At 37.2% G+C, this 22,481-nt stretch overlaps 2 protein-coding genes across 6 annotated transcripts in view; one reads left to right on the forward strand and one right to left on the reverse strand.

The window, feature by feature from the left end:
- LOC145728892 (protein lin-41-like) overlaps positions 1 to 22,481 on the forward strand; it is a 27,060-nt gene continuing 4,579 nt past the window's right edge. The window contains exons 1-5 of one of the 2 annotated variants that reach the window (XM_081979419.1): positions 1 to 162; positions 18,538 to 18,644; positions 18,701 to 19,480; positions 21,676 to 21,970; positions 22,025 to 22,305. In XM_081979419.1, the coding sequence (XP_081835545.1) occupies positions 18,578 to 18,644; positions 18,701 to 19,480; positions 21,676 to 21,970; positions 22,025 to 22,305 (1,423 nt within the window). In that variant the 5' untranslated portion in view covers positions 1 to 162; positions 18,538 to 18,577. Of the gene's footprint in view, positions 163 to 17,155; positions 17,489 to 18,537; positions 18,645 to 18,700; positions 19,481 to 21,675; positions 21,971 to 22,024; positions 22,306 to 22,481 lie in introns of those variants that run through there. The other variant, XM_081979421.1, reaches the window with a different exon arrangement.
- The window catches only part of LOC145728902 (uncharacterized), a 24,016-nt gene continuing 3,201 nt past the window's right edge, over positions 1,667 to 22,481 (reverse strand). Inside the window, exons 1-8 of one of the 4 annotated variants that reach the window (XM_081979440.1) lie at positions 17,565 to 17,693; positions 15,941 to 16,035; positions 15,706 to 15,852; positions 2,803 to 2,977; positions 2,546 to 2,746; positions 2,284 to 2,493; positions 2,009 to 2,230; positions 1,667 to 1,956 (exon numbers count right to left, since the gene is read on the reverse strand). In XM_081979440.1, the coding sequence (XP_081835566.1) occupies positions 1,780 to 1,956; positions 2,009 to 2,230; positions 2,284 to 2,493; positions 2,546 to 2,746; positions 2,803 to 2,976 (984 nt within the window). In that variant the 5' untranslated portion in view covers position 2,977; positions 15,706 to 15,852; positions 15,941 to 16,035; positions 17,565 to 17,693 and the 3' untranslated portion in view covers positions 1,667 to 1,779. Of the gene's footprint in view, positions 1,957 to 2,008; positions 2,231 to 2,283; positions 2,494 to 2,545; positions 2,747 to 2,802; positions 2,978 to 11,001; positions 11,160 to 15,705; positions 15,853 to 15,940; positions 16,036 to 17,564; positions 17,694 to 22,481 lie in introns of those variants that run through there. The other 3 variants (XM_081979439.1, XM_081979438.1, XM_081979441.1) reach the window with 3 other exon arrangements.

Here is a 22,481-nt window from a genome sequence, read left to right on the forward strand (position 1 = left end):
CATTTTTTGCCCTTTAAAATCCGTTTTGGTACTAGCAGTTTCTGCCAGTACTGTTCCGTGTTTTCGTGTCGTCTTATTTTTCTGTATGTAGTCGTGTTTTTACATATTTTAAGTGTTGGTTGCTTAAAAACCAAACCGTTATAGACTAAACCGCAAATTCAGGTAAGCCTTCTAGTTTTCAGGTTTCTCAGTCAAATTTGCATATTATATCCGAGCAGGCTGGTGTGTATACATACAGGGTGGTTCAATTAACTTTAACCTCATTATTTGGGTAGAGTGGGAGGTAGTATACAGAGTGCGCTGGTTTGTGTTTTTACGGTTACTTTTTGGTAATTTAACTTTAAGTTGACAAACTGATCCAACATAGTCTGGTTGCAGTGTGCATCACCCTGTATACCAACTATATATTGTCGGTTAAGGAGAGTCGTAATTTTTTTCTTTTTCGGGTTTAAAAGCTTATTTTGACTTGCAAATTTGGTTGTTTTCGTTGCTCGGACTCACAATGTTATTAACAATTGTTATATAACCGCTGCTTAATAACGATCGGGGGACGTATTTACGAGCGGAATTAATGAGGTTTTTTCGGTCGAAAACGCCCGATTAAACGTTTAATTGGGTTTTTATTGGCTTGTCAGTCGACGTTGGTGGTTGCTTTTTGCCATCGAACCGCGTTTACAAGTCTTTTTACGGCTGCCAGGAAAAAAAGTTAAAACTTTCCGTAATGATCGCCCTCAATCTTCTTGACAGTTGGCGACCGCTATTTTTAGTAGTTCTTATAATCAAATCGAAACTTGACTTTATGGTGAAGGAGCTTTCTTCTAAAACTGTACTACTACTACTACAAATGGCGTGGTGGAAGTAAATTAATAAAAAATCGTTGACGTCATAAAAAAAAATTGTCGTTACGGTACAAATTCATCTAAAACTATCATAACGGAATTGGCCATACAACAGAATTTTATTAGCAAACTAAAATAGACCTTATTTGCATAAAAATTTAAAAATATACACACTGGGATCGTTTGAAGTCAGTGGCGTAGTTTAGTTAAATCACCAAATTGATTTACGTATGGACTTTATGGTCCAAATTCGATTGAATCAAATCATTACTGTATAAGGGAATTTTCGATAATTGCCAATGCTAAAAACTAGAAATTTTGTGATGCAACACTGTAAAACTCAAAATCGGTCACGTGACATTGAAAATTTGATAAATTAAACTTACAGACAGTTGTAAAGCTGAAATTGTAAAAGCCATGTCACGTGACGTTCCTAATGCAATATTGAGCTTGCAACAGTGTAAAGACCAGTTGACACTTGTCAAAATCTGTGACTTTAAAAATTAGTTTAAACGTTGAAAATTTGCTAAATTCAATTTCCGCTTAAAACAGTGCGTTAGTACTGTAATTTCCTGTAAGGACAGATATTGATTGAAAGTAAATATAAGCTTTACTTACATGGAAAAAAGCATAATCTTATTCTTGACAGTGTTAAGTAGCAGAGAATTCTTCTTCTTTTATTTCTTTCTTGACAATAAAACATTCAAATCTTCTTTGTTTATTTCTGGCGTTAACTACCCTCTTGAAATTTACAATACTTTTCTCTTCAATCTTCATATCATTGTGCCGAATGCCGTACCCCAAACTGATGACTGAAACAAATTCCACAACACTTACAATTTATTAATTTTTTTTAAAAAATAGAAAAAAAAAACTGGAAAAACTTATTAAATTACAAACTTAGAAGCGAAATAAGTTATTTACATTGTATACAACAAAATTATTGGTCGTACGCGTCCACGTATTTGGCTGTGGTGTACTGCGCAGGTCTCCTCTGCTGTAAACTGATGTTGATCTCTTCGGGCGACCTAAAAACCTGACCGAGCTGCGATTGAGGTCGAAACGTCGTGGACTGTACTGGAGCGGCCTGATAGCGCGGCGCATTCGACACCCTAACCTGCAAATGTCTCGTTTGACAAGTGACTGCTGACTGACAGTGTGTCACTTACTGAATGTTGTCTGTGTACCGGTCGGGCTTCCTCGTCTTCATCGTCGTACCTTGGCCTGTACGAGTCGGGGAAGTACCGGTCAGAGTACCTTAAGCTGGTGTTTGGTCGTTGTTGGTACTCTTCCAGATTGACCGGTTTGTAGAGGTAGTCGTTGACAAAGTGGTAGTCTGATGACTTGTCGCAGATGTTGTCGCCGCTAGGTGGCATGCAAATCAGTTGGATCTGGAAAAAAACTGAGGGTTAGTTTCACCATGTGGACTGGAGGGTTAACAAACCTGGTGGAAGGTAAACCCTGCGGGGCAAATCCAAGAGTGTCGGGCGTTGTCGTGGCAATAGTGAAACACTTCACAGCCCAAATCCTCGTCGGCGTAGTAACCGGTTTTTTTGCCTGCGCATTGAAACTTTGACTGTGGCAATAGCAACGTTAGTCTGTCGGGCTCTTCCTTTTCTTCTTCTTCCTCTTCTTCTAAACGGTTGTTGGATTGCTGCAATAAAGTGCGACTATATTCAGGCTAGTTCTGCAATGGTAACACTTACAGAAATCTTCTCTCCAGCTCGCCGATACTGCTGCGCTTGCGGCTTGGGTTCCTGTTTTGCGTAACCTTTAGGAGTGACAGCTGCGTAGTAACCGGTTTTGGGCGCTGCCGTCGGATACGCGTAAGTGGGTTGCCTATCCTGCGACTGTTCGGGCGATAGGTTGTCCTGTTCGTCGTATTCTTCTTCTTCTTCGTAAGCGGCCTGGCAAGTGGGCGCTTTAACCAGCTCGCTTAGCTTAAAACAGTGCAAAAACTTACGGTTGTTGGGCGGAACGTTTTCTGGGTGGCTCCGAAACCTTTGTGCTGCAAATAACGAATTTGCTCGGCCCGTAATTGGGTGTAACCTGGGAGACCTGCGGTCACTGCTTGCGGTTCGGTAGCTGTTGAGGTTATGTACAACGCCACTAGGGCCGTGGCTAGATAGAACTTCATTCTGGAACAGAAACGTCAAATGTCACTTGATTTGACACAAAAACTCAAATTGCCAGAAACGAAATGTGAAGTGAAAATGTGGAAAAACTGTCACGTGACTTGGAAATTGGCATTTTTACTAAAATTTCTTACCATCACTGATATTTTAGCAACGTTGCCAAACTGATCATTTTTCTAATTTAATATTAAATCATTGCAATGTTTTGTTGACATTTTTTCTAAAATAATTAATATTTACATTTCAGTGACGTTGTCAAACTGTTAATTTTTCTAATTCAGTACCAGACTTTTGCAGTGTTGCAAAATTGACACCTTTTTAAAACAAATCAAAATTTACCATTTCAGCAACGTTGCCAAACTGACCAGATTCCTAATTTAGTGCCCCAAGTTTGACAACGTTGCCAAACTATTAATTTTCGTAATTTAGTACCAATGCTTTGCGATGTTACCAAATTAACACTTTTTCTAAAAAAAATCAGTATTTACATTTCAGCAACGTTGTCAATGTGACAATTTATTAAATTCAATAAGCAAATTTTACTAATGTTGTCAAACTTTTTGCAATGTTGCCAAATTGACACTTTCAGTAAAACAAATCCTATAAAAGCAGTATTTACATTTCAGCAATGTTGCCAAGCTGACCATTTTTTCAAATTAATATCCAAAGTTTGCCAATGTTGCCAAACTGTTAATTTTCGTAATTTATTACCAATTTTTTGTAATGTTGCTAAATTGACACTTTTCTTACAATAAATCATAAAAAAGCAGTATTTACATTTCAGCAACGTTGTCAATGTGACAATTTATTAAATTCAATAAGCAAATTTTACTAATGTTGTCAAACTTTTTGTAATTTAGTACCAACTTTTTGCAATGTTGCCAAATTGACACTTTCAGTAAAACAAATCCTATAAAAGCAGTATTTACATTTCAGCATTGTTGCCAAGCTGACCATTTTTTCAAATTAATATCCAAAGTTTGCCAATGTTGCCAAACTGTTAATTTTCGTAATTTATTACCAATTTTTTGTAATGTTGCTAAATTGACACTTTTCTTACAATAAATCATAAAAAAGCAGTATGTACATTTCAGCAACGTTGCCAAACTGACCATTTTCCTAATTTAGTGTCAAATATTTTCAGTGCTGCCAAACTGACTGATTTCTCGTAAAAGAACTTGTATATGATTAGCAACGTTGCCAAATTGTTTATATCGTCTGACATGTGACATTTTCATAATCAAACTGTTCAGCTAAAACTGCAAAAATTATTAAATTAAAAAAATTAAGAAAAAGGGTGGCGTGACCGAGAACCGCCAAACAGTCACGTGACAAAGAAAATCCATCAAAATTTTAGACTGACTGCAAATTGAAAGTACACTCTCTCTTTGGGTCATAAGTGGTTTCGTACACTGCTCACACCATGAAAAGTTTGCGCGGTGTGATCAACTAAAAGTGACAGCTGTCAAATGTCGGAATAGTTAATAATTTTCCCCAGACAGTGCAAAAAATTTCATTTAGCAGCCAACTTAGAAAAATCCATTTGGTATTGTAAAGTGACAGCTGTCAAGTTTTGGCGCGGTTACGCTATAAAGCAGTGTTGCGCTAGATTTAATTCAGACCTTTTGTCGTTGACTAGTGACAGCTGTCAAATTTGACATAACCACAGACAACTGTGACAGTCACGACTCTAACCTAAAATTTGAATTGTTTCAGCTGTAAATCCGGTTGAATTAATATGTAAAGTGTGTTATTAGGTTAGAGTAAAAGAACGAGGAAGAAACTAACACCAGTTAGATAAGTTGTTGCAGAAGAATGGTCATTCTCGCATATGCAATCATTTATTACGCTTTGATTACGTATTACGTGCAACTTAAGGAATGTTTTAAACGCATCTGCAGCTTCACACCTAAACTGGTCGACGTTTGAAGTGACCTTTTTTAATCACTGAATTTAAATTACACACAGATAACCAGTTGAAATGTCACATTGCCCGAGAAAAAATCCTTTATTACACAATGACCAGTTTATCAGCACCTGCGAGCACTTTCTCCAATTCTTTCGGCATCGAAAGTGGCCCCAATCAACGATTTATTTATTTTCCATTTTTTTTTTCGTTCGTAGGTTATGCAACCGGTCATATGTATGGCCGACGTTTTGGGCGTGCATTTATCATCAAGCGACCTCGCTATTTTCGACGATGCCTAGAAAGCAAGGTCTGAGCGACGCATTGTGCGGCTGTAACATTTTCGAATCCGGTCAGAATGTGACCTTAGTTATTGACTGACTCATCTAGGGAGCATCCGTTAACCAGGAAGATCAAGGATTTTTACTGTCAAATTTAAATGTCAAAACTATCAAGTTTGATAGCCATTTTGGATTTGACAATGTCATTCTAAAAATGAGTCATTCCATTGTGACAGCTGTCAGATTTGTTTACAGATCAACCTAACCTTAAAAGGCCACTAGTCAATTGCGCCAAACTTAAGTTGTTGCCTGAAAACTGTCATCGCTAACTCTGAATATTTCAACTCGTTTTGGTAGCCATTTTGGATTTGACAATGTCACTCTTCTGTTATACAAAAAATGACAGCAGTAATGAGTGTCATTCCATAGTGACAGCTGTCAGATTTGGTTAAAGTCCTACCTAACCTTTAAACGCCACTAGTCAATTGCGCCAAACTTAAGTTGTTGCCTGAAAACTGTCATCGCTAACTTTGAATATTTCAGCTCGTTTTGGTAGCCATTTCTGTCACTCTTCTGTCATTCTAAAAAATGACAGCTGTAATGAGTGTCATTCCATAGTGACAGCTGTCAGATTTGGTTAAAGTCCTACCTAACCTTTAAACGCCACTAGTCAATTGCGCCAAACTTAAGTTGTTGCCTGAAAACTGTCATCGCTAACTCTGAATATTTCAACTCGTTTTGGTAGCCATTTTGGATTTGACAATGTCACTCTTCTGTTATACAAAAAATGACAGCAGTAATGAGTGTCATTCCATAGTGACAGCTGTCAGATTTGGTTAAAGTCCTACCTAACCTTTAAACGCCACTAGTCAATTGCGCCAAACTTTCAAAGTTTTTCCTGAAAACTGTCATTACTAACTCTGAATATTTCAGCTCGTTTTGGTAGCCATTTGTGTCACTCTTCTGTCATTCTAAAAAATGACAGCTGTAATGAGTGTCATTCCATAGTGACAGCTGCCAGATTTGGTTAAAGTCCTACCTAACCTTTAAACGCCACTAGTCAATTGCGCCAAACTTTTAAAGTTTTTCCTGAAAACCTTCATTACTAACTTTGAATATTTCAGCTCGTTTTGGTAGCCATTTGTGTCACTCTTCTGTCATTCTAAAAAATGACAGCTGTAATGAGTGTCATTCCATAGTGACAGCTGTCAGATTTGATTAAAGTCCTACCTAACCTTTAAACGCCACTAGTCAATTGCGACAAACTTTCAAAGTTTTTCCTGAAAACTGTCATTACTAACTCTGAATATTTCAGCTCGTTTTGGTAGCCATTTGTGTCACTTTTCTGTCAATCTAAAAATGACAGCTGTAATGAGTGTCATTCCATAGTGACAGCTGTCAGATTTGGTTAAAGTCCTACCTAACCTTAAAAGGCCACTAGTCAATTGCGCTAAACTTTGTATTTGTGGCCTTAAAACTGTAAATATTTTTTTCAGCTCGTTTTAACACTCAAACTACAATATTTCACTCAATTTAACAGGAAAAAGTTCTGGAAAAGAAAAAAGTATTACCTCAAAGGGGTGCTAGTCAACTGTCCCAAGTTTGAAGGTTCTAACCTGAAATCTACAACTTTTAGGGCAGTATGCAGACTCCACTTTCCTTTTACCGCAAGTGGAAATTTTATTCATTCGGCTCTCTATTTCTTTCAATTTGAGGAGAAAACTTAGGTTAGGTTGGGTGGAAAGGCCACCAGTCAATTCAGCCAACTTTAAAAATTTTAATCTCAAAACAACCAATTTCATGATAGTTAATTAAAATTTTGAAACAGAAAATCTTTTGCATAACCTCAAGGGGATACTAGTCAATACTTGGCAGCCATCTTGTGGCAAAAAATTTGACGTCCTAGTAAAATGACAGCTGTCAAATTTGTGACGATAATTAAACCGGTTACCAACACCGTTTACTGCAAAAAGTCTACAAAAAACGTCTAAAGTTGATTATTATCACCTGTCAAATTTGGGTACAGTGAAAGAAAGGTTGAAACTTTCCAAATTATAACCTTACAATAGAAATTTTGAGGTTAGGGTGAAAATTGTAATTGCATTTTGTATGTAAGTTTTCAAAATGGCTGTATCAGTGAAACGTCAGTTTCAAACAGCTGTCAAAAATTCAGTTTTAAGGTTACAGCCTTGATTTTTAGACTTGACACAGTCGGTTAAGGAGACAATTTTTCCAAAATTTGTATTTTTTAATTGGTTGAGTTATTTTTGAAAATAACGGTTTTACTACAATCAGTATAACGTCAACGTCAAACAGCTGTCAAAAATTCAGTTTTAAGGTTAGAACCAAAATTGACAATCGACATGACAGCTGTCAAAGCACCGCAAAAACAAAATGGCTGAATTGTCTGGAGTACATCCGGGTGATCATCAATCAACTGATCAAATACACTGCGTGCAACTTGAAGTGTTAACAATGGAAATTTCTACGAGCACGAAAGCATGACGAGCCACCTTCTCGGAAACATGCCGCACTTGAACGCCTCGTGAATTTCTATCACATAACCTTAAAACGCTCACACATGGAAATTGCGATTTTACGGGCGTCCGTCAGCTGTTTAGCGTTCGCTTTCGGACGAATTTCACTTTTTCGGTGTTTAGAATGAAACCAGATAATTTCGCAATTACCGAGTGTGATGCACATTCCTATAAACCGATTGTTTTAATTGCGCAAGACGCACGCGCCTGCGTCCGTACCCACGAAAAAATCCACAGGCGCATTCTCCGGTCAATAAGTCGGCTAACGAGCGTTATTCAACTCTCCTTTTCGGTTTTTTTTTTCCGGTTTCTGGTACATAGAAAACGCCTCTCGGTTATTAACCCAAAACGCGTGCAAAACTATCTGATTTTACGTCGTTTCTTACGATTTTGCCATGCATTTATTCAGATTGATTGTTTCTGTAGTACCAGTTTGCCCTAGATCAGCCGTACATTCCGCACTAAATTGGCACTTTCATATTGTTAGTTCACTTCAACGTTCGAGTAGTTTACATCAAGATTTGTTCCTGTATTTGAGAACACTTATTCATTTAATGAGCAGTCGTTATCGCACACTTCAACAGTTGAGCAGTGTGCAGAAACCCTTTTCAGCTACAGTGTCACGTGATTTCTAATGTGTCAGTTCTGAACGCAGCCAATGCTAATTAGTATGATGGTCTGACAGATCACACAAATGACAGTTTGTCAGCTTTGTTGTCAAGTTTGTAAAAAAAAGTGAGGAAGCATAATTTTGACATTTACAACTCAACAAGTCAGCTGTACTGCTGATGACTGTCAAATTGAAGTTTGAAGGCTTTGGCGGAAGACAGGAAGCTTCTTACTGTTTTCAATAGTCAAAAATGCTCATCCTGAACACTCTCAGTTGTCATACTGTAAGCATTTTAATGGGTAGAAAATGTCAAATTGAAGCTTAGAAGCCTTTTATTAAAGACAGGAAGCTTCTTATTGTCTTCCAGTAGTCAAATTAATATTGGAAAGCTTCTTTCTGTCTTTGAATAGTCAAAAATGCTACCTGGAAGGTGTTCTAATGACTCTCAGTGGTTATATTAATACTGTAAGCATTTTAATCAGGGAAATTGTCAAAATGAAGCTTGAAAGTCTTTTATTAAAGGCAGGAAGCGTCTTATAGTCTTCCAGTAGTCAAATTCATACCGAAAGGCTTCTTTTTGTCTTTGAATATTCAAAAATGCTGTCAGAAAATCTTCCTAAAGACTTTGAGTAATCATATGAATACTGTAAGCATTTTAATGTATAGAAAGCCTTTTACTGGAAACAAGAAGCTTCTTACTGTCTTCCAGTAGTCAAATTAATACCGGAAGGCTTCTTATTGTGTTTGAATATTCAAAAATGCTGCCTGAAAGCCTTCGTAAAGACTTTGAGTAATCATATGAATACTGGAATCATTTTAAGAGGTAGAAATTGTCAAATTTAAGCTTGAAAGTCTTTTACTAAAGACAGGAAGCTTCTTATTGTTTTCCAGTAGTCAAATTAATACTGGAAAGCTTCTTTCTGTCTTTGAATATTCAAAAATGCTGTCAGAAAACCTTCCTAAAGACTTTGAGTAATCATATGAATACTGTAAGCATTTTAATGGGTAGAAATTGTCAGATTGACGCTTGAAAGCTTTTTATTAAAGACAAGAAGCTTCTTACTGTGTTCCAGTAGTTAAATTAATACTGGGAGGCTTCTTTGTGTCTTTAAATAGTCAAAACTGCAGCTTGGAAGCCTTCCTAAAGATTCTGAGTTGTCATAATCATACTGTAAGCATTTTAAGAGGTAAGAATTGTCAAATTAAAGCTAGAAAGCCTTTTACTGGAAACAAGAAGCTTCTTACTGTCTTCCAGTAGTCAAATTAATACCGGAAGGCTTCTTATTGTGTTTGAATATTCAAAAATGCTGCCTGAAAGCCTTCGTAAAGACTTTGAGTAATCATATGAATACTGGAATCATTTTAAGAAGTAGAAATTGTCAAATTGAAGCTTGAAAGCTTCTTTCTGTCTTTGAGTAGTCAAAAATGCTACCTGGAAGGTAGTTTTATGACTCTGAGTGGTTATATCAACACTGTAAGCATTTGAATGAAGGAACTTGTTCAAATTGAAGTTTGGAAGCCTTTTATATTTTGAAAATGGGAAGCTTCTTATTGTCTTCCAGTAGTCAAATTTTGTCTGCATATTTTCTATCGTCTTTCCAACTAACCTAACCTAAATTTCAAATTTCCCACTTAACCTAAATTTAATGTTTTTCACAATTTTCCCATCTACCCGAACATTTCAGTCTGACAACAGTGTAAAAGAACAAAAAAAACATTTTATTTTGTCAGGTTACATTTATAAGATCGTTCATACTTTAAGCAGTGTGTATGCACTTTTGTGTATTTTTTTAACAGTCCAGATAACGAACAGTGTAAAAAAACTATTCATAGAGCGAGCAGTGTATTTTAACTTTTTATTTAATTTTTGACACTTTAGCTAGTACAGAAAAAGCAGTTCATAACGTGAGCAGTTTACGTTGTTATTTCAGACTACCAACAGTGTATACCAATTTGTGAGTGAAAAAACACTTTAGTTTAGTTGTTGAGCAGTGTAATTTTTTTGACAGTTCTGACAATTGACAGACCAGAAATTGCACCAGAAAACACTCTAGAACAGTTCAAATGTCAAGCAGTGTATCATACAAAATATAAACCGTACACCAGTTGAAATGACACTTTTTGTTACTAATTTAGCTGTTATACACTTCTGACACTTTGAAGTGACTTTAGTGGTTTAGTATCAAAATATCAGGCTTGAATGTAAAACTTTTATACACTGCACACCCACTGAAGTTGCTTCAATTAAGTACACACTCTTGACAGTTTGAAATGGTTTTTCTGAATTACCGTTGTACACTGCGTGCTAATTGAAATAACCATTTAGTCAAAGACAAACCAAATTTCCTACACTGTCGAACCTACTGAAGTGTTTTGGGTCGATTTCCAGCTAAAACCGCGATATTATTGCCAAAATGCGTCTTTCTGCTCCGATTAATTTAAAATATTTCAAATTTAATCAAATCGCATGGCTTTCGCTTTTGCTGCTGCCATTTTTTTCTGTTTTTCATGAGTGAAAGGTAGTACCTAATAGGTACTTGTAAGATATAATCAGAGCTGGAAACTGTTGAGTTTAATAACACACATTAAAGCGCAATCAAAACTGAGCAAGGCTTTTAGAAGGGAAAAAAGTACGACCGGTACCACCCTCGAAACTCTCCTGTCACCCTTAAATTTAATCAAAAAAAACTTACTCTTGTGTCTGGTCGTGGTACTACCAAAAAAAAACCACAAAACTGCACGGAGGGATTGAGCTGGGCACGCGGTCGTGGTACGACTCGCGAACCGCGAACCACCAGCACCAGATGTACCCAAGAAAGTCACCGCGGTACCGGCGGGGGGTACTTTCGCGGGCGCTCTGCCCCCCGGGTGTCACTCTTACTTTTCAATAATTTGTAGGTATGGTACCACCTTGTTTAATGTAGTACCAGATAAAAAGTGCAAATAAGTGCGCTAGTTTTAAAGGAAAAAACCTTATAGAATGTAGTAACAGTATTTAAATTTGTGTCAGTCAGTGGTACCTGATAATTACAGTTTTACAGGTACCACCTGTAAAAAATCAATGGCCAAAGGTACAACCGACGGGCACTGAGAATTGGCTCGTCGCCTTTTTGATGTACCCCGCGACAAGCCAGGTAGTACCATAAGTACCGTACTTTATTAGCGGGCTGTAAATGAGAAGAATTCCAACGGACAAAAGGGCCGCTTCTTGTCGGCGAAAGTACCACCCCATTCGAGGGTAAATTACTCTCTTTCTCGCACCTAAAAGTACACGAACGTGACGTGCTTTATGAATTTTTCTGGTACCAACTTATGGTACGCAACTGTTACCATGTACCGTGACCTTGCACGATAAGTATTGATTTTTAGGAGCTTGCAAAAAGGGTGGTACCAGGTATTTTTTTTTCTATTTACCTAAAGTAGTACCGGGGAACTTTAGTACTGTTGAAGTAATTAGTTGTAGCCAGGCAGTACTGCAAGTATACAATATTCTCGATGTTTTCAGAGAAACTTTCACCGTGTATATATTGACAACTACTGGACGCTTTTTGTACAGCACATAGTAGGTCTTGGAAAGCTGAATTTAGTGACGTAATAAGGTACATACAGAGTGTTCCACTTTAAATAGGGCACTTTTTGGCTTTCGAACGCACAACCAACCAGTTTGGTGCAAATTCCTGTTGAAATTTTCACTCTGTATATTTTAAGGACTGTACACTTTATGTACAGCACATAGTAGGCCTTGAAAAGCTGAATCTAGTGACGTAATAATGTACAGAGTGTCCCATTTCAAATAGTGCACTTCTTGGCTTTTCAACGCACAAACAACCAGTTTGGTGCAAATTCCTGTTGAAAGTTTCACTCTGTATATTTCAGGGACTGTAGACTTTTTAGACAGCACATAATAGGCCTTGAAAAGCTGAATCTAGTGACGTAATAATGTACAGGGTGTCCCATTTCAAATAGGGCACTTTCTGGCTGTTAAAGGTACAAACAACCAGTTTGGTACAGTTTTCAGTTGAAAGTTTCATCCTGTATATTTCAGGGACTGTACACTATTTAGACAGCACATAATAGGCCTTGGAAAGCTGAATCTAGTGACGTAATAATGTACAGAGTGTCCCATTTCAAATTCAATTCTTCTTGGCTCTTCAAAGCACAAACAACCAGTTTGGTACAGTTTTCAGTTGAAAGTTTCACTCTGTATATTTCAGGGACTGTACACTATTTAGACAGCACCAAGTAGGCCTTGGAAAGCTGAATCTAGTGACGTAATAATGTACAGAGTGTGCCATTTGAAATTCAATTCTTCTTGGCTTTTCAACGCACAAACAACCAGATTGGTGCAAATTCCTGTTAAAACTTCCACTCTGTATATTTCAGGGACTGTACACTTTTTGTACAGCACATTGTAGGTCTTGAAAAGCTGAATCTAGTGACGTAATAATGTACAGAGTGTTCCATTTGAAATTCAATTCTTTTTGGCTTTTCAACGCACAAACACTCAGTTTGGTGCAAATTCCTGTTGAAACTCTCACTCTGTATATTTCAAGGACTGTACACCTTTTGTACAGCACATAGTAGGTCTTGAAAAGCTGAATCTAGTGACGTAATAATGTACAGAGTGTCCCATTTCAAATAGTACACTTCTTGGCTTTTCAAAGCACAAACAACCAGTTTGGTGCAAATTCCTGTTGAAACTTTCACTCTGTATATTTCAGGGACTGTACACTTTTTGTACAGCATATAGTAAGCCTTGAAAAGCTGAATCTAGTGACGTAATAATGTACAGAGTGTCCTATTTCAAATAGGGCACTTTCTGGCTGTTAAAGGTACAAACAACCAGTTTGGTACAGTTTTCAGTTGAAAGTTTTATCCTGTATATTTCAGGGACTGTACACTTTATGTACAGCACATAGTAGGCTTTGAAAAGCTGAATCTAGTGACGTAATAATGTACAGAGTGTTCCATTTGAAATTCAATTCTTTTTGGCTTTTCAACGCACAAACACTCAGTTTGGAGCAAATTCCTGTTGAAACTCTCACTCTGTATATTTCAGGGACTGTACACTTTATGTACAGCACATAGTAGGTCTTGAAAAGCTGAATCTAGTGACGTAATAACGTACAGAGTGTCCCATTTCAAATAGTGCACTTTCTGGCTTTTCAAAGCACAAACAACCAGTTTGGTGCAAATTCCTGTGGAAATTTTCACTCTGTATATGTTAGGGACTGTACATTTTTTGTACAGCACATTGTAGGCCTTGGAAAGCTGAATCTAATGACGTAATAATGTACAGATGTCTCATTTCAAATAGTACACTTCTTTTGGTGCAAATTCCTGTTGAAACTTTCACTCTGTATATTTCAGGGACTGTACACTTTTTAGACAGCACATTGTAGGCCTTGATAAGCTGAATCTAGTGACGTAATAATGTACAGGGTGTCATATAACCTTACAGTCAAAATTTCATGGATAGAGTGACCGTTTCTAGGAGATTAAAAAAAAATCAACAAACCTGGTCAACAAGCAGTTACTTGGTGGTACCACGAAAATAACCAAATTAGTTACAGTTTATTACAATTTTCATAGAACTGCCCCTCTAACGCCTGAACTAGTACCAAATTAATATTTCTTTTCTTCATTTCCCGGTACTGACACAGCATGCAAATTCTAGCAAAAGGATTAGCAAAAAGCAAACCGTTTTCGCTGATAACACCGAACAAAAGATTCACTATTTGCTCAGTTTACCCAGGTGTACTGCCCAAGTACCGCTTTTCTTTGTTTCCAATGACCTACTTAAAAGGTCCCTTTCGCTCGAAAATTTGCAAAAAATTACAATAGAATATTGCCGGACCATTGTCAAGGTACCAAGAACCATGCAAATTGTAGTTTTGACGAAATGTCGCGTTTATTGCGGGGTAGCAATAAAGTTTTACAGCCCTTTGTACCTAGCGAAGGTTGTTACCCCAAATTGCCAAAGCTCAATGTAAAGGTTGCCAAATTTCTCATAGTACCACTAGGAAAGTAACGCAAAAAATACAACCGCGCCATCTAGCGGACAATTTAGGAACTTCTAATGTAAGTGACGTAGTTTTTGACTGGACACTCTCTACTAAAAGATACAGAGTGAGAAAACTTAGTTTTTTTCCCGCGAAAAACGTTCCACAACCACCCAGTACATTGAAGCACTTTTACTGATCAACTGCCAAGTGACGTTACTTTTGACAGACTGACGCATGTCACTTTGCCCCACCCTTGTCCCGCCCACTGGTTTATGTTATAATTTTTAAATTTTCCCACCTATCCAACTTATTCAATGTATATACATACAGGGTGGTTCTAATGTGAAAGGGGTGTTTCTAGGATTGGTGGTCAAACTTTTCAACTGACACTGACATGCTTGACATATTTATAAAACTGTCAAGCAAAATTTACAATTATAATGTTTCAAACTAGGAACACCCTGTACTGGGCGTAGCTCCGTTTATTTCAACAGTTACAAAAAAGTGTACAAACTTAAAGTTGTAGCAAATTTCATCCTCTACAAGGTTGTATTAAGGTGATATTACCCTTTAGGGCCTCCTTAAGGAGTTACAAGGCAAAAAGTGACCAAACTCCATTTCCGACTCAGCGTGGCTCCATTATTTATTAATAACGAAAGTTGTAGGAAATTCTATACTCTACAAGTCTACACGATTGTATAGGCAGAACTTGGAATCGGAATTTTAGCGCGGAAAAGCAAAACGTGGCAACAGCGCCCCCGCTAAGGGGGTGGGGGTGGCCAAAATAGCCAGCGTCCCTTAATGTACGTCAAAAATTTGCGAAACTCTTCAGTGGCTCCCGGTCAATCACTGAAAACAGTCCGATTAACCGCTTTTATTTTTTTGTTAGTTTTCCGTGCCCAGTGCATTTTTCATTGGTAAGTTTTTGTGATTTTTATAAAAAAAATTGATTGGATTTAGATCCGGTTCGCTTGCAGGCCAATGGGGTTTTAAATAACTAGTGACAAACCCTATTGAATGCAAGTATGATAGAAATCAATACGCAGAAAATTCACGGTCACTGTCAATAGATCAAGGGCGCGCACCCTTTATTATCCCCTTCGGTTGACTTTGAAAACGTACCTAAAGTTCTTAATGTTTACTAGGAACCGTTTAAAAAGTACCGTTTCACTTTTGTTTGTAAACAGTTTGACGCCATTCTTCCGGGTGGCGTCCATTTTGCTTAAATCGTTTGCAAGCAAAATGGCTGATAACAGCGTCAGCTTGATTGCTAGATTACGCTTCGGGAAACGCTTTAAAAAGTTTAATTTTCTGCTGTTTTTGTTTGGAAATCGGTGCAAAGCTGTTTGGCCTTAATTACTTTGGTGCAACCATTTTTTTGACCATATTTACCTTAAAACTGTCTAGCGTCATTTTGTCATTATCACTTAGGCTTGTTGTTGTGTGTGTAGTTTAGGACACTTCTAATAGGTAGTTCAAAATGGCGCCAACTCATCCTGTCTGTTTACCTTCAAACCGCCATTAAGTTTTCTTCAAGTTCTGTAAAGAACCAAATTGAAACCTTATTAATTTCGCCTTAATTACGTTGGTGTAATCCGCCATTTTTTTGGGTTTTGGTTATATTTACCTTAAAACAACAGTGTAGAGTGTGAATTTGGGCGTCATTTTGTCATCACATTACCACTTAGGCTTTCGTTCATCTTCAGAGCGCCATTTCGTTTTCTGTAAAGAACGAAATTTAAACCACATTATTGAGCGTGTAAAATCAAGAGTTTTGAATGTGACAGATAATTTCGTCTTAATTAAGTTGCTATTTTGGCAATACAGTTAATCTAAAATATTTTCACAAAGGTGACACTTACTCGCTTATTTTAAATAAAACACACTGTATATTTTTTGAATTCTACGACAATTTCCAGACATATTTCATGTATAAGTCATATACCTATTTGTATTTGTTTCTGAGATATTTACCATTTTTATGTAAAATTTGGCCAAAAACTTTTGCATGTCAGAAAACTGTTTTTCCTTGGTTTTTGTATTTTTTCGTGTTTAGCAAGGTCGATTGTAAAGTCAAGTTTTTCAAACGGAACACCTCTATTTTTATAATTTTATCTTGTTCCCCGTGCAAATTTAGTTTTATGTGAAAATTGCATACTTTTTCAAATATAAACAAAAATGAATTTCTGTGCTACAGATAGCAGCCGGAATAGCACCAAAGTAGGCGGTGCATTTGATGCAAATCAAACGTCACGATGACGTAATTGAACAAAACAACGCATTGGCCAACTGTCATATTACGTCATCGTGACGTCGAATTTGCCCGGCACACTTGTTCAGAAGCGTCAAAATGATATAATGCACAGCCTACTTTACCATTAATAGTCACAAAACGCCATCTTAGACCTTTATGAGTTAAAAAATCATTCATCAAATCATCACCGTTTTCTGATCCGTGTATTTACCTCAAAACAACTGTCTAGTTTAACAACAGTTTGTCATCACATGACCAGTTAAGCTGGTTGTTTTTTGTGCATTTTAGAAAATGGCGGCAAAGTATTCTCACCTTGTCAGTTTCTTCCACCTTCAGAGCGTCATTTTGTTACCACGCCCAAAAAGTCCCGTAAGGAACCAAATTGAAACCCTTAAGCCAAAAACCAACATTATTAAGTGTTAAAAACAGACAATTTCGGCATGTTTCCCGGGCAGATAAGGCACGCTTTACAATCTATTATGTCCCAATGGTACCACCATGAGCGTACCAACGCCGGGAATCAGGAAATGCTCCTCTCAAAAGAAATTGGACGCGGTCAGGGGCGCGCGCCCTTTTTGCCAACCCTTGACATTGGCCCTTGCATTCCACCTACCCCACTGCAATCCGCCCCCTTCGTTTGTGTAGGTCAGGGTCGTTTTTCATCTCTTTTCAACCTGCCTTTTCACTTTCACTTATATTGAATAAGGGTTGTTTTTGCAGTTCAAAAGGGACCTTGTTGCCGGTTTTGTATAGTTCCGGTCAGAAGCATTTAACTAACTGATTAACCTTAAGAGTTTCACTGACGTGACTCTAAAAAAAATGTCACTAAAATTCAAGTGCACTGTGTTTCTGTGAAAATCGTTTTTGTACCGTCCAAATTCATGTGTTTGTGTGTATGTCCTGGGACACTAAACCAAGTAGGTGAGTTTTCAGGGAAAAATACAACTTTCTGACCTATTTTCGCAGTTCAACTAAATCAACTTATACAGTTACCTACCTTACACCGGGAATGTTCTTAATTAACGTTGTACCACACTGCGTAGGTTACTGCAAAAGCTAAACCGTCAATTTTCCTACCTCTATAACGTAGTAAACCAATTAACAAACTTAAATTAAACCGAAATTACGCAACAAAACAAGGTTTTTCATTAAAAAAACACTAAACTAATACTAAACACTGACATAAACAAATTTATAGGTTATATGTTTGACAGATAGACATTTGACACTTGTAAATACACCAGTGGCCATCTTTGTCTAGTACGTTAGAGGTAATGACAAGAGAGAGAGAGAGAGAGAGAAACAAGAATGTAGAGGGGGCAGTGAAGTCGAAATACCTGGAGGCGACAGAGGCTAGCAGCCACTTTTTGTTTGCAAGACAAATTTGCAGTTTTAACGATGATTTTCAGATTATTACTTTAAGAATTAACCCAAAAACTAGAAAAGTTAGTTTACAATTATAAATTTAACCTAAATACTTACTACTAAACTTAAAAAATTGAAAATTAATCTAGAAAATTGGTCAAAAATCTTATTTTCACAAAAAGAATTGTCGCAAAAAGGTCAATAACAGAAAAAGGGAAACGAAGAATGGAAACACTAATAAGGCAAAAATATGTAATTTTATATAGTTGTAATGAAGTAACTAAGATTATTTGCATTGTATTAATAAATTTCAATTTATAAGGTTATATTTTTTAGTGTTTTGCACAGCTAAACCTTTAATAAGTTGCAAATGATTTTTAAGGACATTCTAAGCGCTACTCAGATGGTTGCTAGAGTGTCCTTAAATACGTTTTGGTGCAATCCGTCATAAACCAAGGTGAAAGGTTGGTTCAGACTGTGACTTTTTTGTCACAAGTGTGAACCACTAGAACTTGGTTTAAAGTGGTAAGTAACTTTTGACAAGTAATTGTTTAAAACCGACTGACTCTCAGTTTGAGTTGAATTGATGGTTTAACTTGTTTCAGTTTTAGAACGTCACTCCGAGCCACTCCAATTTTTTAAATCATGTCAAGTCAACAGATGATCAACGAGCCCCCACCTAACAACGAACCGAACCCCAACAACAATGCCGGTAAGTCCTTTGTAAACGTTTTGACAGTTCAGACGCTCACCTGTCATCTGTCGTAGAATTTCCACCGCCGATCAACAACAACGAGGCGGACAACAGCCTAAACAATCCCATCCGGCCGCTGGGACCTTTTGCGATCAATGGTACCCCACGATCGAACGGGGTGAACCCCGGGCCTGGACCGTTGCCCCCGGTACGGGTTCCATCCACTACCTCCTTGAATAGGGAGATGGTTCTCAGTAATTTTATCGCCCAATGCACCGCCTGTCGACAAATGAACCAAGCTATAGCCAGATGCTACGATTGCAACTCGTATCTGTGCCAACGATGCGAACAGCTACATGTCCGCTCGAAAAACACTACGAAACACTCGTTGTACTACTGGACACCTGTATCGTGGGCGTCAGCTGCCGTGAGATTTTCAGCAGGTAACGTGGCTCACGAACAAATGAACGGGAACGTGCCAGAGCAACCGGTGACCGTCCCACAGTTGCCGCCCCACGCCAGGGCCGTAGGAGCGGAACGACGTTCGATCGGGGAAAATTCGCACAGCATGTCCGAACCCGGTTCCAGCCAGGAAAGCTCCGTTCAAGAATTATTATACAACATCATGTCATCTTCGTACGGGTCTGAGCGGTCTGTTCAGCTGGTTCCATCGGGGCCGAGCAGTCTGTCCAGATCGGATCCGGATCACGTGTCACCCCGCGGCGACTCTTTAGAAAACCAAGGTGCTCCGTTGGATCCGCTACAATGTCCCACCCATTTACAAGCTTTTTGGATGCAGTGCAGTCAATGTCTGTTGCCGGTGTGTATCACTTGCATCACAACAGATCATGCGAGTAAGTATTTTTTTCTCTGTTAAATAATATGCTTATTACTCACTAGTTTTGTATAGATACTAACACCTACCAGTGAGTCTTCTTCTTTTTCTTACGTTAAAAGTCTTGGGTTTTCATCAATGGTTAGCCAGGAGCAGTTGGGATGCTGAAGACTGTAGACTGATGTATTTGGGTTTTTCTCTTTCGCAATCTTTGCCAGCCATCTTGGATCTCACATATTTCTTCATTTCTCTTCCAGTCAAATAGCGTATGTCCTCTTATTGTTCTTAAAAGTCGTTTAGTTGTTGTGTTCTCCGCTTTAGTTTCTATAGTCGTATGTCATGACCGGTCTTACGCAAGTTTTGTAACTTGTAAGTAATGAGTCATTACTCACTGGTTCAGTCCACCAGCGGACACCGCCAATGGTCCACACCACGAACCAATAGAAAACCCGTAATGACCATAATTCTGAACGTTTGGTATTATCCCCCCCAAGTCGATGAGGGCAGCTCGTGTAAAACCGGAAGTAGTTACCCACCCGGTTACTTTAAATGGGACACCCTGTATATTTTTGCATTTTTAGATTCTTCGACAAATTCCATCTGTATCCGTTTCTTCGATATTTGCCATTTTATGTGAAATTTGACATTTGCAGTACTTAAAGCAATAATTGTAATTTTCGCATCCAGAAAACGTTTTTTCTTGGTTTTTGTGTTTTGTCGTGTTTATCAAGATTGCTCCTAACACTGGATGAGAAAAAACGTCTAGAAAAATGATACAGGGTGGTCAAAAACTGGACTCAAAAAATGAATTTTAAAAAGTTTTTATAAATGTAATTTTTATAATTTTATCTTATTCCCCGTAGTAATAAATTTGTATTATTTGAAAATTGTATACTTTTTCAAATAAACACAAATAAATGAATTTCTATCAGGGTTGGGCAAATTTTGATTTTGATTAAAAAAATCAAAAATCACTGATTTTTTTAAAAAAATCATGATTTTTTTGATTTTTTTTTAATTCTTCATTTTCTACTTTCTAAAATCTACTTTCACGTATATTTACCCAATTTCTGAAGAATTAAAATCACTGTGAACATGGTTTTGTTGCTGCAACATATTTTTTTAAGTTTTTTTATTTAGAGATAACATTTAAAACTGAATGAAAAAACTAAAATAGGAATGTGTAAGTCATTTTCCTTGTTTTATAAGTTTAATACTTTATACGGGATTTTAAGTGAAAATTTTTGACGTATGGTTGTCATTTACGCGAAAACAATGTACGATAGATGTGCTATGCATTTAACCACACTTTTTTATAATCAAAAGGAAAATCTAAAAATGCAATAATATACAAGGTGATTAATTTAAAAATCATAACTTTTATACTTTCAGAGATTTTAAGACTCCCTGTATAAAATAAAAATTATTTTAAAAGTGGCAATAATATTTTCCCATTCAGCAAAAAAAGTAAAACTTTTTAAAAGTCTCATATTTTGGCCACAATCTTCTTTGTGGAATAATGTGAATAACCCTTACATAACTTTTGTTTCTAACATTGCAAATTATCTGACAATCATAGTATTCTAAAAAGAAAGTACAGAGTACAGGATACAATGCCAATGTAGGTTTTTTACATGTAGTTACAAATTTAAATATCATACTAAATAAAACAAACACGTATTCGCTTTTCATTTAAAACACTCAATTATTTTAAGTGAGTAAAAATACTAGGATTGCCGAACGTCTGGGTCCAAATCGGTAAAAATAAAAAAATGTTGTATAAAAATCGGTTGTTTATTGCGTAAAATCAGGAAATTTGATTTTTCTGCTCATTTTAAAAAATATTATTTTTGATTTAAATCATGATTTTTATTTAAAAAAAATCAGGTGATTTAAATCAGCCCAACCCTGATTTCTATGCTACACATACGCGTAAAACAGTTTTGCGAAAATAGCACCAAAGTAGGCGGTGCATTTGTTGCAAATTTAACGTCACGATGACGTAATTGAACAAAACAATGCATTGGCCAACTGTCAAATTACGTCATCGTGACGTCAAATTTGCCCGGCACGCTTTAATGCACAGCCTACTTTACCATTAATACTCACGAAACGCCATCCTAGATCTTTGTGGGTTGAAAAATCACCTAATTGTGATTATTTCAAAAAGTATCAATTTCTGAAATAACTAACTCGTATTGATTTACTTTGCAGATCATCACGTGACTCCGTTACCAAACATTAGGGACTTGATCGCAAAAATGATTGGTGAAGTGGACCAGATGACGTTGAGAATGCGCTTCGGTATGGACAGGATGCAGTACGCGGCCGATCAAATCGAATATCGCGCCTTCGAAGTAGCCGTAAAAATCAAAACCGTTTTCAAGAAGTTGATTGCATTAATGGAGGGTCGAGAAACTGAACTCATGTGCACCATCAATCAAAACCTCAAAGTCAAAACCTCGATCATCTACCGTCAAATGGAGAACATTCAGGAAGCGTACTCAAAGTGAGTTTTCTCCTTTCAGCTGTGCGAATGTGTTTACTGAAATTTTAATTTTAGTTTAAACGAGACTTTGGCTATATTGACCAACGCTAATACTATCGATGCTAATCGCGAGCAACAAATGTTGGCCGTCCAAGTAGCTTCGAAAACGATCGGCGAAATCAAAGAGATGCACCTCAATTTGATTCCCTTGGAGAATGACTCGATGGAATTTAAGAATCCTACAGATGAGCTGCTACTTACTCTCTCTAATATTGGAGAAATCGTACTTCAAACTCCTCCCCTCAATAGATCGGTGGCGCTTTGCAACGTACCATCGGTGTACTTCAGATATCCAGGTAATTTAACCTCACTTATGAGTAGATCACACAGGTAGTTTAAAAAATATAAGTTGCATCTCAGAACTTAAAAATTGTATTTCAGTATCGTAAATTTGATTTTAGAAAGCGTGAGTTGGATTTCAGATTAGTCTCTTGTATTTCAGAAAAGGTCTGTTGGATATTAGAATAGTTAT

This window comes from Ips typographus, linkage group LG5, assembly GCF_016097725.1.
Source record: "Ips typographus isolate SLU linkage group LG5, UJ_Ityp_2.0, whole genome shotgun sequence".
Lineage (NCBI taxonomy): Eukaryota > Metazoa > Arthropoda > Insecta > Coleoptera > Curculionidae > Ips > Ips typographus.